Source organism: Adiantum capillus-veneris, chromosome 26, assembly GCF_014529385.1.
Source record: "Adiantum capillus-veneris isolate H3 chromosome 26, ASM1452938v2, whole genome shotgun sequence".
In the NCBI taxonomy this organism is placed as follows: Eukaryota; Viridiplantae; Streptophyta; class Polypodiopsida; order Polypodiales; family Pteridaceae; genus Adiantum; species Adiantum capillus-veneris.
In genome coordinates this window covers 125,675,976-125,691,880 of record NC_140956.1, presented here as the reverse complement: position 1 = coordinate 125,691,880, position 15,905 = coordinate 125,675,976, and the positions used below count along the sequence as shown (strand labels likewise).

The 15,905-nt window shown below is 42.9% G+C and overlaps 1 protein-coding gene and 1 pseudogene across 1 annotated transcript; both read left to right on the top strand.

The window, feature by feature from the left end:
* The first annotated feature begins 996 nt into the window (after positions 1-996).
* On the top strand, positions 997-14,184 carry LOC147424159 (uncharacterized; annotated as a pseudogene).
* A 73-nt stretch (positions 14,185-14,257) lies between these two features.
* Positions 14,258-14,656, top strand: LOC147424158 (uncharacterized). The gene has a single exon (XM_086501316.1). The coding sequence runs from the start codon at positions 14,258-14,260 to the stop codon at positions 14,654-14,656; it is 399 nt and encodes a 132-aa protein (XP_086357442.1).
* Positions 14,657-15,905: the final 1,249 nt, after the last annotated feature.

Genomic DNA, 15,905 nt, shown 5'->3' with positions numbered 1-15,905 from the left:
TTGATCTCCTTGGCGTCTTGCAGCTCGCCTCTGCCTTGTAGTTGCAGCCTGCCCATAATTAGTGCCTCAAACACAGCCTGTTGGCGCCCACGTCACACACATATCGTCTCTCTCTCTCTCTCTCTCTCTCAGTTTACCTGGTCTTGCCTTGGCTGCCGATGCCGGCCCCACCTGCACACGCGCAAGCCCGTAGCTACCGCCTCCTAGTGCTAATCTCGGCCTGGCTGAAAAAACACGCACACATCTTTTTCGTCAGCATCACGCTCTGCACAAATTGCCCATATACCTTGCCAACTCGCCAGCGAGCTCATGATTAAACATATTGCATTGAGAGTTTCGACTCTATAAAATCTCTCATCTAGGCCGGGACAAGGGCATAGGATTGGAAAGCTGTGCTTGTGGGATATACTCTGGGCTTGGATTTTCGTGCATTTGGATCACATTGCCGGTTGTATAGTACACTGCGTGCACATTGTACACGAGAGAAACCTATTACATCCATTGCATCGACTAGTGAGCGCCATTTGAGACATTGTTACCTAAGAAATTGAGTGCCTACAAGAAGGCCTAGCGAGTTATTTATTGACTAAATCATTAGCCGTATCTAGTTCTAGACTTGGTCTAGACTTCTAGATCCCTCATTCCAGATCTAAGTGGCATTCATAAGTAAACACACTTGCAAGCCTTTGAGCAGAGTAAAATCAAAGTACATGATAAAAATTTGGCAGTTAGGCCACCGCTTAGACTCAACCCAGGCACTGAATTTGACCGCTTAAGTTGACCTAGAGATGGCACGAGTGCACGTGAGCTATTCATCATCGAAAAGCTGAAAAATGGAATCGGATTCGGTCTTTAGGCCTTCTAATTGATCATTAAGGGCTGCTACTACCAGCAGATTGAAATTATAGATCGGGAAAACCACTAGTCACCCGTGGGAGAGGCTAGAAAAAGGGAATACAAGTGCTCAACAGGTCAATAATAGGGTTGAAAGATAAAATGGAGCAGCAGATACAACAACCACAGTCAATGGCAACATCGGCAAATCAAAGCAGTTATGATGCAACTTCAAGCTCATTAATAACAGTCAAAACAGTTGGCGCCAGGTTGGAGTTAATAGGTCATTTCAAAGACTTTCCATGCTACATGGATGATGCATACTGATGCATGGTTTTTAGGACCCCTTCGGAAGATGCAATAAAGGCACAGCCAGTTGTTGGGGAGATGAAAATACTCTAGTCCAAGGGATCTCGAAAGAGAAGAAAAATCTACTTCACAAGCACCAAAGAGTAAAAAGTGCCATGGACAGAAGATATGTGGGAACGAGCTCTTATGCATGCCTACAACCTATATCTTACAGAATAGCCCATTCTAGGTGTGGATTTCTAGTGAAATTTACACGAGGATATTCGTGTGGACTCACAGCACAGCATACTCCGTTTTCACTTTTTTACCGACAGTAAATATTTTTTACCTACAGTAAATATTTTTCACCTACATGGTAAATACAAATCACTTTTTACCTACAGTAACTTTTTTTACCCATGTTAAATATTTTATACTGCACCATAAGTATTTGGTAGGTAACAGTTCACTGTTACTAGAAGCAGTGATTGGGCATCAACAATGCAGTTACAGGAGGAGAAAATCTTATGGTAAAGGTGAGTCAACAGGGATAAAGACTTTTGAGTTGAAAAGAGACATGCTGATTTTTTCAAAGAACACATGTCAAAAGAAGCCATGGTTGAGGATTTTTTGAGAATTTGATATTCAGGAGGACCCAGCAGGTCCTCCCTTGACATGTGCAGAACCTCCAGTTTCAACAACCACCTTACCTGCTCTTAAATGCTGGTCAAGGCCTTATCCCCATGTGTCACAATCAAAAAATCAGCATTTACCCTCCCCTCTCACATCACTCTAGAGAATATCTTGATGGTGACATATCACGTGACCTCAATCTGTTGACCACCCTAAGCAAAAAGTAACCCCAATCAGCGGATTTAAGCATGTTTATCCCTAATCCTAAACCCTCTCAGAAACCTATATAAGGAGGCCTTCTCTCACTCAAAACCAACACTTCACCCACTTCACCAAGCAACGAAGCTATGACGACATTGCTCACAACGAGGAGCTATGGATGGAGCTCTACTCTCTCTCCCTCTCTCTCTCTCCCTCTAGTATGCTACATTACTAGCCCTAAAACCTAAATAAGGAGTCTTCTCTCATGCTCCATGGCCACCATCCTCGCCATCATTCTCTAAGGTATTGATGTGTTGCTAGTAGGATCATACCTACTTGCTGGGTTGATTGTTTTTGACAAGGGATTATGCCATCCTTGGCTTGCTTCTCTATATCCTTGTTATGTATGATCAGATGCCGTTGTATTGTTAAGCTGATGTCTTGTGTATATATATGCTACATAAGGTCCCTAAGCTTCGTTTCTATGTGTTTTGCCATATGTTTTGATGCCATCATAATGCCAGAAGTCTCACTTGCCTATGTGCACTATGTGTGAGGTCCCTAAACCTCTTAATTTAGGGTGGTGCCCCCTTTGTTTTGTTCTTTGCTTGTTTGCATGAGGCGTGGTTTGTGGAGTGTGCACGAGTACAGAGGCCACCCGATTGCACTGCTCTTTTTCCCGCTATCATTTTTGGTGCCCCCACTGAGGAGGGCTACACAGACCTTCAATCCACAAGCAATGAAGATGTGCAATCTACAACATGGACAAATGGCGTGAGGAGTTTGCAAATTGGAGAACAGAAGAGGAGGAGGCTTTAGAGGCCTTAAAAGATTTCATCGAGGTCTTGTTACCAGGTTGCAGTGTCATTGAAATTCAAGAAGTAAGTTCTTCTACATGCCTTGTTCGTGATCGTCGCCAACGAAGGAGAGTGAGAAGAAGAGCTTGATATACCTCTCCTCTCAACCTATGAGTGCTCCAGAAACCTCCAACGCACACGAGCTTGAAATATTCTACATCAACATACACGAAGGTACTGTGACACACATTAAGGGAAGAGAAAGCATTACCATACCTCTCTTTCCTGAGGAGCCGACTAAGAGGAGGAAGATCACCTCTACACCTAAGTGGCCCAAGGCCGCAGCGCGTGCTCAAGCGGGAGGAAGATCACCTCTACACCTAAGTGGCCCAAGGCCGCAGCGCGTGCTCAAGCGTAAGGTAACATTTGGCTTAATCTCATTAATAAGGGATTACATGACCACTACAGGCAAGAAAAAGGCTAGTGAGCAACCAACTTCAACCTCCAACTTGCAACCACGACTCTTACCCCTAAATCCTCCTGAAGCAAAGAGGCGAAGGCTTGCCTACAAGATTGCCGCCCGTCTACGAGTGCTCCCAATGCACTTTGTGAATCCAGACACCACCAATCCCAAGCCAACCTCCTGTCCGCGTGAAGATCACTTTGGATATTGTCCAAAGTGCTTTGGAGACCGGGTGAAAAGCCTCCCTGCCCTACCTTTGCTGCTAATTTTCAAGAAGTTATCTCAATCTAAGGAAACTATCTTAGTTGATGATGTGCTGCACATTAATGGTGTCACTTTCATTCGTCATGCTGATTATGGTAATAGCATCCAATTGTTGCTTGCTAAAAGGCTCAGCATTGTACAAAGTGTTGCCATCATGCCTTACGTTGTGAGCGGGATGAAAACACACACAGCGCCTCTATAACGACCCGACACACACTCTTGGGAAGATACACACACACTATGGGGCACCACTCGGCTTACACAACACACCTGGCCGAGACAGGGAACACACCTATGGAGTGAGAGGAGAGAGACTATCCACTTGCCCACTCCACACAAACACACACACACACACACACCCAAAAAACTCAGCTCAAAAGAGGAGAATTTCTGATGTTTAGATACAATGAAACTCAGCCCAATACCAATGGGGAAAATAGTTTACACAGTATGGGTAAAATAAGCCAGATACAATCACAAACTAGAGCAGAAACTTCGCTCATAGGAGAAACTTACACAGAAAAACAGCAGGAAAAGAGTGAGGAATTTGGCAAATTGGACAGCGCCATCGCGTCCGGAACGGCCCAAAACCCCAGTCTACAATGTCAAAGTGCTCAAATCCGACCTCGGATGAGCAGTTTACGGCCAAAACAGGCTCCAAAATGAGCAAAAACACACCTGCGGTTGTTCCTCCTCTCTTCTCCACATTTTTTCTGGTCTTCTCTCAGTTTTTTCAGTTCCCACACTTAGCTTTATTAGTTGGGCACCCTTGGCCTTTTAGATGACCTCAAACGGACCCCGAACAGGCCAAAAACTGACCTCGCAGTGCATAATTGTCACCTTTTTGCATCATTCGCACACCTGTCACTCAGCTTTTTTCCAATAATGCATCTCGCCACCACGTGAAGTGGCCCCAAAAAAAAGTCCTCATGATGACCTTTCTGCATAATTCTCACAAGCAAACACCCACGTCGTGCCCGTACTCATCCGCGTGCAAGTATTGACCCCGTTCGACCTCTTGACGCCACTAGATGCCATCTGACGCACCTGCTGACCTCACGTCGTCGGCCCGCAGATAGCTTCCTCGAGAAGTTTTACGCGCTACCAACTCCTCCTTATTGTAGAAAAACACAATGGTACTAGTAACGATGAAAATCGATGCACTATGTACATGGTGTTCTACCTGTACACATGTGGGCCCCACGTAACCACCTGGCTCTGGAAAATGGGCAATACTTTATTTGATGCACCATGCATGGGTATGTACATATGCGCAATCCCTTGCTCAAAAAAACTCCTGACAACGTCTTCACAGATGCATCAGGAAGAGTCGAAGTGATCCGAGGTGCTGACCTTCTGTGGCTGATCAGGCTCACTGGTCCCAAGGTGGTGCAACTAAGCTAGGCTCTTGTGTGTAAGTATGGATGCCAATAATGAGAATGATGATCCCCGCATGTTTCCTTTCCATTTTGTGCGTCATATCCGTGTGAATATTTGTATTGATAGAAAAATCTTTTATCAGCAAAGAATAGCCCTGTTGTTTGGAGCCGAGAGACTTGGGGAAATCTTGCGCTCTCCTCATCCTGTCATTCTACCCTTACTAGATTACTACCATTCCTTTGATGTGTCAATCTTCATCCTATTTTGAGCTAAGTTGTGCTAAAGCTCCAAATTGTAATTACCATACTCTATTTTAAAATAAATTGGAGCTGTTTGTGTAATTGTTTACTCTCTCACTTATGGCCTTCCCTAATTTTTATGGTAAGCCTGGGGAGGTTTCTCCAGACTTTTTGGATAATTTGGAAATGGCCTTTCTGGTATCGGGAAGGGATGATGAAGTTACTAAGTTAAGGGCCTTTCCTTTGGTCTTGAGGGAACGTGCAAAATTATGGTATCAAACTTTGGCACCTGAAGAAAGAAGAGAATGGGAGTTCTTAAAGATGGCCTTCATCGAAGAATTTCGCTGCCATGAGCCTCCAGAGGAGATATGGAGACAACTCTTAGAGCTACGCCAAACATCACCCAATGACTATAGAAGCTATGAAGGAAAGTTTTCCAACCTGTGGGAGAAATGGTGTGCATCACTAGGTGAAGGAGAAAGGGCGCCAGAATGCCTAAAGAAGGACTGTTTCCTGGCAAGGCTTTACCCCATCCTTCGAGAAAAGTTAAAAGATAAATTCCCAGATACCTTTGATAAAGCTATGACTTATGCAAGGGAGAAGGATAGGAAGTTAAAATTCCAAGCTCAACTACAAGGGGGAATGGAGCCTCCACCGCTAGCTCAACCTACGGCAAGGGTAGTAGCAGGGATAGGAGCAACAGACCAAGAGTCCTCTCAACAAGAATTACTTCAACAAATCACCAATCAACTAGAGAGCCTGTCCATCAATCTGGTTCAAGGTGTAAGGGCTCCCCAGCCAAGAAATGAACGAAATAGACAAGAAGGACAAAGGCAAGCACGTGAGTACATTTGCTACAACTGTGGAGAGGTAGGTCACGGCATGTATTATTGCCCCCATCCACGACGCTATGAAGGAAATGGTAATCAAAGACGGCCTCCTCGCCAGCAAGTCACTCCTCCTCGAGCTAGGCCCCTAAATGGACAAAATGCACACGTGGCTCCACCAATCCAAATATTGAGACCCCCTCCTCCACCACCACAAGCACCAGCAGAGATCCCTCCACTACCATCGGGAGGGGAGGACAGGGCTGTCTCTGTCATAAGTCTTGACAATGGTAAGGATAAAGGGAAAGAAAAAATGGAGGAAGCTGTTGCCATGCCAATAAAGAGAGTTAGGAGACAAAGAACTGATGAAATGGAAGCTTCAGAGCCGGATAAAGGGAATGAGGGTTCCTCCCAAGTGATAAGAGACAAGAAAAGGAAGAGTAGGTCAAGGAGGCACATAGGAGTAGAAGACTTTCCACTTGGGGTAGGATCCATACCTTACGACCTGGTAGCAGATGTGAGTAAGCAAGGACCAAAGATTTCATGGCAGCAACTCCTCCACCTTTCCCCAAAGATGCGTAGAACCTGGTCTAAGATGGTCAGCACCAGGAGGGCTAAGGCAAAGTCAGTTGGGTCTATTAGTGCAAGAGGCATGAAGGATATCGTGCCAGTCATTGATGCAGAGATTAAGAGTCAGCGAGTCTCCAATGTGTACGTAGATGGTGGAGTCGAGATTTGTATTATGACAGAGAAATTAATGCACAGGTTGGGTTTGGAAGTAAACGAGCAAACTTCCTTACAAGCTAAGATGGAAAATAATGTAAGGGTGGCTTGTGTGGGAAAGGTTAATGGAGTGAAGGTTTCAGCTTTTGGTGTGGCAATCTCAATTGATGCTTATGTGATCCCAACTAAGGGGGAGGGCTATCCGCTAATCCTTGGAAGACCTTGGCTTATGGCTATGAAAGCTAGGCAAGATTGGGAGACAGGTTCCCTTGAGTTGCGACCAAATCATAAGGTAGGTGGCAAGCAACAAAAAATTGTGTATGACATGAAGCAGGGTAGACAACAAGACCTAGAGATGGAGACTTCTATGGATGAATGGAGCACAAGCAGCTGCTCTTCATCTGAGGATGAGTCATTCGAGGAGGATGCTAGCTCTTTGGAAGTCATGGGTATAATACTGCGAAACCCAGAAGGAGAAGGTGGTCAAGACTCTCTAAACAAGGAAGAAGCCACAGGCTTAGAGGAGATGCTAGCTAAGGACCTACTAGAAGAAGAGAGAGAACCCTATTTGCAGGTACTAAAGAAGCATGTTGGCCTCTTTATAACTGATTACGAGCACATTAAAGGAGTGACGGTAACCCAACACCATATCCAATTAAAGGAAGGTGCCAAACCAGTGGTGCAAAGGCTAAGGAGATTAGGGCTAGTGCAACAAGATACACTCTTAAAAGAAGTAAAAAGATTACTCAAGGCAGGATTTATCTACCTAGTGGAAGATTCTGAGTGGGTGTCTCCAGTTGTGGTAGCACCAAAGAAAAATGGGAAGTGGAGGGTATGTGTGGATTACAAGCCTCTAAACGCAGCCACAAAAAGGGACCATTTTGCTTTGCCTTTTCAAGATGAAATACTAAATGAAGTGGCTGGTCATGAAAGGTACATAGTGTGTGATGGGTACTCAGGCTACTTCCAAATCAGAATTGCAGATGAAGACCAAAGAAAGACTACCTTCATAACACCTTGGGGGTGTTTTGCTTATAGAGTTATGCCTTTTGGTTTAACTAATGCCCCAGCTACTTTCCAGACGTTTATGAACTTGGTGTTTCAACCTTACTTTGGTAAGTCCATACGAGTCTTCATTGATGATTTTTGCATTTACAGCTCTAGGGAAGTACATATGTCCAAGGTTGATGAAGGTTTCACCCGTCTGGCCCAATTGGGTGGGCAATTGAATAAAGACAAGTGCCACATAGGTGAGAGCAAGGTCACTCTACTAGGCCATGTTGTGTCTCAAGATGGTATTGAGGCTGCCCCTGAAAAGGTAAAGACATTGTTAGCTTTACCTACTCCTTCAAACGTGAAGCAACTAGTCTCCTTCATTCAAAAGGTTCGCTACATGGGATGATTCATACATCTCCTTTCTCAGGCAATCTATCCTTTGCAGCAGCTCACTAAACACACTACATTGGCATGGAGTGAGGAGGGTGAAAGGTGCTTTCAAGAAGTTAAAACCATTTTGAGCTCATTGCCTGTCGTCCTACAACCCACATGGGATGAATTATTCTATGTAAATCCTAGTGTAGGTCCAGAAGCTCTAGGAGCTGTCTTTATGCAAAAAGACCCAAAGACATCTCTCATGAGACCAGTCTACTTCTCTAGTAGAGTGATGACAGCTGTTGAAAAGGGTTTCAGTGCAACTGAGCAATTGGTGCTAGCTCTTAAGTTTGCAATGGAGAAGTTTCGGGCTTACTTACTTCCGAGACAATTTGTGGTGATCACAATTGAGGAGGTTTTTACATATGCCCTATAACACATGGAATTGTCTCAAAGAATAGCAAAGTGGGTGGTGTAGCTTCAAGACTTTGACTACACACTACAAGTAGAGGATTCCACCCATGCTTGTTTGGCAGATGTCCTCACACAAAGGTGTTATGAGAAGTCCAAGAAAGAGGCACCTAGTAAGGTACCGCCTATCCCGGAGCCTGAAGTTCTACTGGGAGCACACAGTCTGTATTTTGATGGGGCTTACAAGAGGACCAAAGATAAGGCATCAGCAGGCATAGTAATATTAGGTCCAAAGAAGGAGAAGATCTTTGCAAAAGGGTTTCATCTAAAAGAGGTTCATTCTAACAATGAGGCAGAGTACCATGCCCTTGTTTTAGGGTTGCAATGTTGTCTTTCTCAGGGCATCACAAAGCTAAATGTTTTTGGTGACTCCATGTTGATTGTTAAGCAAATGGTTGGTGTATGGGCCTATAAAAATGACAAATTGTCTGTTAAGATGAGGGAAGCAAAGGCCTTGTTGAAGGGTTTTAAAGAAGTTCGAGTGCACTTTGTACCTAGAGATCAAAATCAAGAAGCAGATGCCTTAGCAGGTGAAGAACTACAAACTCTCATAGTAGGTGCTATCCTTGTGAAAAGTCCTTTATACCAGGGAAAGGAGAAGCTGCATGATTTACTTTACTTTCTTGAGCATTGTGAAGCACCCTCTGGTATGAGTAAAAGTGAACGTAGGTGGTTGGAAAAAAAGGCTACCAGCTATAGCTTAGTGAATGAGGACCTGTATTGTAGAGGGAAAGATGCTGACTTAAGGAGAGTTCCTGCATCCCAAGAGATAAAGGATATTTTGTTTAGTTGTTATGAAGGTGTGTGTGGTGGCCACTTTACACAAGAGATTACTAGCAGAAATATTTTACAAGCAGGGTTCACGTGGCCAAGCCTCCATCGAGATGTACAACATTGGTGCCTCACATGTGAGGTTTGCCAAAAAGCTGGACCAAGGCGTCTTACCCATGAAAATCAGCATCCAATCAAAACCTATGGGCCATTTGAAAAATGGGAGATAGATGCAATAGGGCCACTACCTTGCACTCAATCAGGGAAGGAATACATCATTATGGGGGTGGAGTACATGACCATATGGGCAGAAGCTCGTCCCACAAAGTGCATCACAGCCAAGGACGTGAGTGATTTCATTCTTGAATGCCTTTGTTGCCGTTTTGGCACACCTTTGGAGATTCTCTCGGATAGGGGACCGAGATTTCGAGCTGATTTAGTCGGGCAGTTAATGAGCAGGTTAAATATCAAGTGCAGGCACTCTACACCATACTACCCTCAGTGCAATGGTCTTGTGGAAAAGGTAAATGGTCTTATATGTAAAATCATCACTAAGCAAGTGCATTTACATCCTAAGGCATGGGACAAACACCTAGATGCAGCACTTTGGGCCTATAGAACATCCTTTAAAACATCCTTGGGGTATACACCTTTTCACTTGGTTTACGGGCAAGAGGCACTATTGCCTATAGAAGTGGAGCTAGCGAGTCTCCAAGTTCTAAAAGCACATCAAGAGGATAGTCAGGAGAAGCAGGTGGAAGGAAGAATCATCGATTTGGAGAGGTTAGGGCTAGATCGAGAGTCAGCAGTGAAGTACTATTCAGCCCAGGCAGAGAAGAAACGAAAGAAGTTCAATCGCAACCTTGTCAAGAAAAGTATCAAGGAAGAATCTTTAGTGCTCAGATACGACAATCGCTTTGATCGCAGGAAGGATGGTAAGTTCTTGCTTAAGTGGGAAGGCCCTTTTGTAGTGATACAGAGGTTCTCAAATGGTAGTTACCAACTAGGTGACCTAGATGGTAAGGTACATCAGACCCCGGTAAATGGTTGGCGATTGAAGGCCTACCAATGTCGTCTTTCACAGCCATATGCTGGTGAAATCAATGCTAAGGATGGTTCAGAGGAGAGCTCATCATATTCGAGCTCCAACTAAGGTAACAATCATGTACATAGTCGTTTCAAAAAAAAAAAAGAGAAGACAAAAAAAGAAGAAAAAAAAAAAGGAAAAAAAGAGAAGAAAAAAAGAAAAAAAGAGAATGCTACCAGTGAAAGTGGATATTGACAATGGATGGGGTATGGCTTTCAAGGGTCTAGGAGACCAGTTGTTAGTCATGGATGGATACAATTATTCATCAAAAAGGACTAAACAGGGTGCATCAGCCAAGAAAGCAGTAACATGGCAAATTCAATTGGTACCAGGTGGGTAAGTATTCAAGAGAACCCTATTGTAGCACAACCTACAACTAGAGGCATCAAATACCTCTAGCTTAAGGGGGAGGGCTATATGATGCATGGTTTTTAGGACCCCTTTGGAAGATGCAATAAAGGAACAGTCAGTTGTTGGGGAGATGAAGATACTCTAGTCCAAGGGATCTCGAAAGAGAAGAAAAATCTACTTCACAAGCACCAAAGAGTAAAAAGTGCCATGGACAGAAGATACGTGAGAACGAGCTCTTATGCATGCCTACAACCTATATCTTACAGAATAGCCCATTCTAGGTGTGGATTTCTAGTGAAATTTACCCGAGGATGTTCGTGTGGACTCACAGCACAGCATACTCCATTTTCACTTTTTTACCGACAGTAAATATTTTTTACCACAGTAAATATTTTTTACCTACAGTAAATATTTTTCACCTACATGGTAAATAAAAATCACTTTTTACCTACAGTAACTTTTTTTACCCATGGTAAATATTTTTTACTGCACCATAAGTATTTGGTAGGTAACAGTTCACTGTTACTAGAAGCAGTGATTGGGCATCAACAATGCGATTACAGGAGGAGAAAAGGAGAAAATCTTATGGTAAAGGTGAGTCAACAGGGATAAAGACTTTTGAGTTGAAAAGAGACATGCTGATTTTTTCAAAGAACACATGTCAAAAGAAGCCATGGTTGAGGATTTTTTGAGAATTTGATATTCAGGAGGACCCAGCAGGTCCCCCCCTGACATGTGCAGAACCTCCAGGTTCAACAGCCACCTTACCTGCTCTTAAATGCTGGTCAAGGCCTTATCCCCATGTGTCACAATCAGAAAAATCAGCATTTACCCTCCCCTCTCACATCACTCTAGAGAATATCTTGATGGTGACATATCACGTGACCTCAATCTGTTGACCACCCTAAGCAAAAAGTAACCCCAATCAGCGGATTTAAGCATGTTTATCCCTAATCCTAAACCCTCTCAGAAACCTATATAAGGAGGCCTTCTCTCACTCAAAACCAACACTTCACCCACTTCACCAAGCAACGAAGCTATGACGACATTGCTCACAACGAGGAGCTATGGATGGAGCTCTACTCTCTCTCCCTCTCTCTCTCTCCCTCTAGTATGCTACATTACTAGCCCTAAAACCTAAATAAGGAGTCTTCTCTCATGCTCCATGGCCACCATCCTCGCCATCATTCTCTAAGGTATTGATGTGTTGCTAGTAGGATCATACCTACTTGCTGGGTTGATTGTTTTTGACAAGGGATTATGCCATCCTTGGCTTGCTTCTCTATATCCTTGTTATGTATGATCAGATGCCGTTGTATTGTTAAGCTGATGTCTTGTGTATATATATGCTACATAAGGTCCCTAAGCTTCGTTTCTATGTGTTTTGCCATATGTTTTGATGCCATCATAATGCCAGAAGTCTCACTTGCCTATGTGCACTATGTGTGAGGTCCCTAAACCTCTTAATTTAGGGTGGTGCCCCCTTTGTTTTGTTCTTTGCTTGTTTGCATGAGGCGTGGTTTGTGGAGTGTGCACGAGTACAGAGGCCACCCGATTGCACTGCTCTTTTTCCCGCTATCACACACAATCGCTATCTAAAGTCCAAGCAAAATGCTCTGAAAAGCCCGACAATACAGGTAGTGGAAGTAGAAGAAGCTACCAACATGGCTAATTCACAAAAGAACCTAATGGAAGATTGTTTAGGATCGGTGTACATGAAGCTCAAACCAGGTAGTGAGTTGGACATAATAAAATTGCACAGGCAAGATCTTCCAAAGGTTAGCAGTTGCCGAGTCACTGTGCACTTGATAAAGTCAAATTACAAGGACAAAAACTGTAGTATTCTCCATAGAGATATATGGAGGGTAGATGGTACAAAGCAGAAACACCTCAACAAGCGACGGAAGAGCCAGATCAATGCTTCATAGGACAGGAAGATGGTTCAAAGTTGGGTTACAAATACATTTCGACAAGTGGTAATATTTACCGCTTGATAATGAGCTTACCTTTAGCTTCCAATGCAGATACAGTGGTAGCTCAGAACAAAGAAATCACTCAAGAGACTAGGCCTACTATAATCAATCTGCCAAAAAATGAAGACACAGTCAGTAGGAAGGAATTCCTTGAAGCCATGTTGAAACGAAGGTTGCCTTCAACCACTTCAAAAGTCAACAAGAAATCTAAACCAATAGCCCTTCATTGGATCAACGAAACAAGATGGAAAGATCCAATTTATGTAGATTCTGATGGACAAAGATGGGTTCAAGTCACGGGGGTAAGGACATTTTGCGAGTCAGTTCCTAGGACACTATGGGCAACGCGCATTGGGGACAGGAGCTATGATATAGATGGAAGATGCTATGAATTAGATCTTATATTAATTCTCGGAAAGAGCTGCAGCTTTCATCTTGTCACCTTCAACTCCACAAGACCAAATTGAGCAACGGACACATGATGAAATGATATCTAACCACTTAAATATTGGTCACACTGACACTATTGCACAAAGTCAATCACTAGAAGATAGGGAAGTGCACTTTAAAAGCTCTAGGCTTCCACTGAAACATGATCAGACTTTGAATTTTTATGAGCACAATTCAACTTCTTTCATTACACAGATGAGTGCCACAATACAACAGTCACAGGTACAGAACACTACACATGCACCACAAAATGTACCAGCACAAAAACACGTACAATCAATGGACGAATCAGCTATTGAGATAGCACGACGTCACAAAGACCTAGATCAATCAGCTGAGCTAGATGAAAAAGCTAAAATATCCACATCTGGCATAAGGAAGATGCCTCTTACAGATAGGGAACACTCTCGGATGGGGGGAGTCCAATCTCCACCTCACTTACTGCAATCAGAACAACCCTATCAACTGCAAACAGTAAAAGAGAGTCACAATACTCTCTTACAAATCAGCGGACAACAAAAGCCAAATACAGGATCGAAGCGACAACAAAGTCCTAAGACTATACAGAAGCCACAGATAAAGGATCACATGTTCATAACAGACATAGAATTAAAGTTGGTCACAGAAGCAGGGGCTGAAACGACCATCTACGAGGGTTACAATGGAAGCTATTACAAGCTTCTTGAGAATGCCACAGTCGAAAAAGATAAGGGCAGTCAGTCAAAGCCAGCGTCAGTGTTGGTTTTCAAGTATCTACATGTCATGCTGATGACCTATTTGATCAAAGATACTATGGGCAACAAATACCAACAATATTATGAACAGATACCTCGACCAGGTATAGAACAAATAGGAATAGATGTGCATTGCTATGGATGTGGCATTAATCATCTAATACCCAATTGCCCAGTAAAGATGCACTTAGATATGATGAAGCAGCAAAACCAAGACAGTATTAGACTGCAAGCAACAGAATCAATAAAGCAGACGTCTCCAAGTCGAAAGTCAACAGAAAGAAAGCATATCTTGTCAAAGGATACCAGAGACAAACTGATGACTAAAATATTGGAGGTCAAAGGCGTCAATGATATTTCAATTGAAAATCAAGCTGCCAAAAAAGATCAGCTACAACAGATGGTCAGCTTGGAATTTTTCAGGCCTGAAGTCGAAAGATCCGACAAGGATGCAGCGAACTCAATGTCAGAGGAAGTGGGTGAAGAAATTATCTGTGACCCAGAACCAGAGAAGGGATGGGAATTCAAGGACTTGCCACTGAAGATTTCAAGAAGCAGAAATGTGGAATCAAAGATTCTACATAATAATGCTAATAGCACAGATAGTTCATCGCTAAGGGATGTACCCAAGATTTCAACAGAGACAGAGATCAAATATCAAAACCAAGAAAAAGACATCTCAATGTGTTCAAATGATGGCAAGAATAAAAAAACAGAGCCGGTCATAAAGTCAGATCCTAATATTTGTCTCGCCAGTGGAAAATGCCAAAGAGCCAAAGGTGACACAAATCATAATTAACTTGAACAATCAGAAGCAAATGGGGCATCAAGCACATGGAGCCTATTTAAAGACAAACAAAGAGATAAATAAAGAGCAATGTGAACCAAAGGCCACGGTAAGCATTGCATTTGAAAAAAAAAGTCAACTTACTTCTGTCCAGCTGGCAGAGGAAACTAAAGACTCAAACAGTTGTTCAAAAATAGAGTCACAAAAGACGGTTCAAGTCAGTTTAAAAGCAAAAATCACCAAAGCATGTCATCAACAAGAAAAGGTACAAACATCCCAAGTAATTACATCTCGACGTTTATCATCAGAAGACAAGGGAAAAGCAAAAGTCCAAGGAGGCTTAACCTCTTCCTCTGAAGAACAAAAGTCCAACAAGGAGGTCACAAATGCAGTTAAACAATCAAAGCAAACAACAGTGGCTTCAGCACCCCAGGGAAACCAAGACCAACAACCTCGACAAGAGTATAAAAAGGTCTTTCAGCCAAAATACCCAACTCAGTGTAAACAAAGACACAAGTAGCACATCAAAACCTATGTTGCAGCCAATGACATCAATGTCAAAGATCCAGTTTGGGTAAATGATCCTGCTCTTAGCAATTCAGGTAAACAAATGGGATGGATTGCCTCCCAGTACAGCTTAGAAGAGCAAGACTACTACAGGGGTAAACCAAATGTTTGGTTACCCAAACCAAAGATATCAGGCTATACAGTAGCAAATAACTTCAAACCAAAACAACAAACAGGTAAATCAAGATTAAATTCAACTCAAAATAGGAGATCGAACAACAGGGCTAGAAACAAGTTCAAAAACGATTCACAATCTAGAAGGCCTACATATCTTCAAGGGAATTTACCAACCGTGATTCCCAAAAATGGCACGGAACAGATACAGCCGAATACAAAAGTACATACAAAAATATTTGTGCCATCAAATATACTTCAAGCACAAGGATATTACAGACGGAAAAAAAAAATCTGGCTAGCCAAGGCACCAAGACCAGATTTTACACAACTTGAAGATAATTTCAGCTACAAACACCGACAAATAAAGGTTACAGGTCCAAAAATTCAATATGTCGTCTGTAAAAATAAGCCAACAACAAATAGCAGATACGTATGGGTGCCAAAGCAGACAAACGAGTAGAAGAAGATTAAAGTCATCTCCCATTTCCAACAAAATGAGACTAGCCAAACTTCTCAGATAATAGACCAAAAGTTACCACAAGCAATTTTGACAACCAAGGTCACCCAGGTCTGGCAA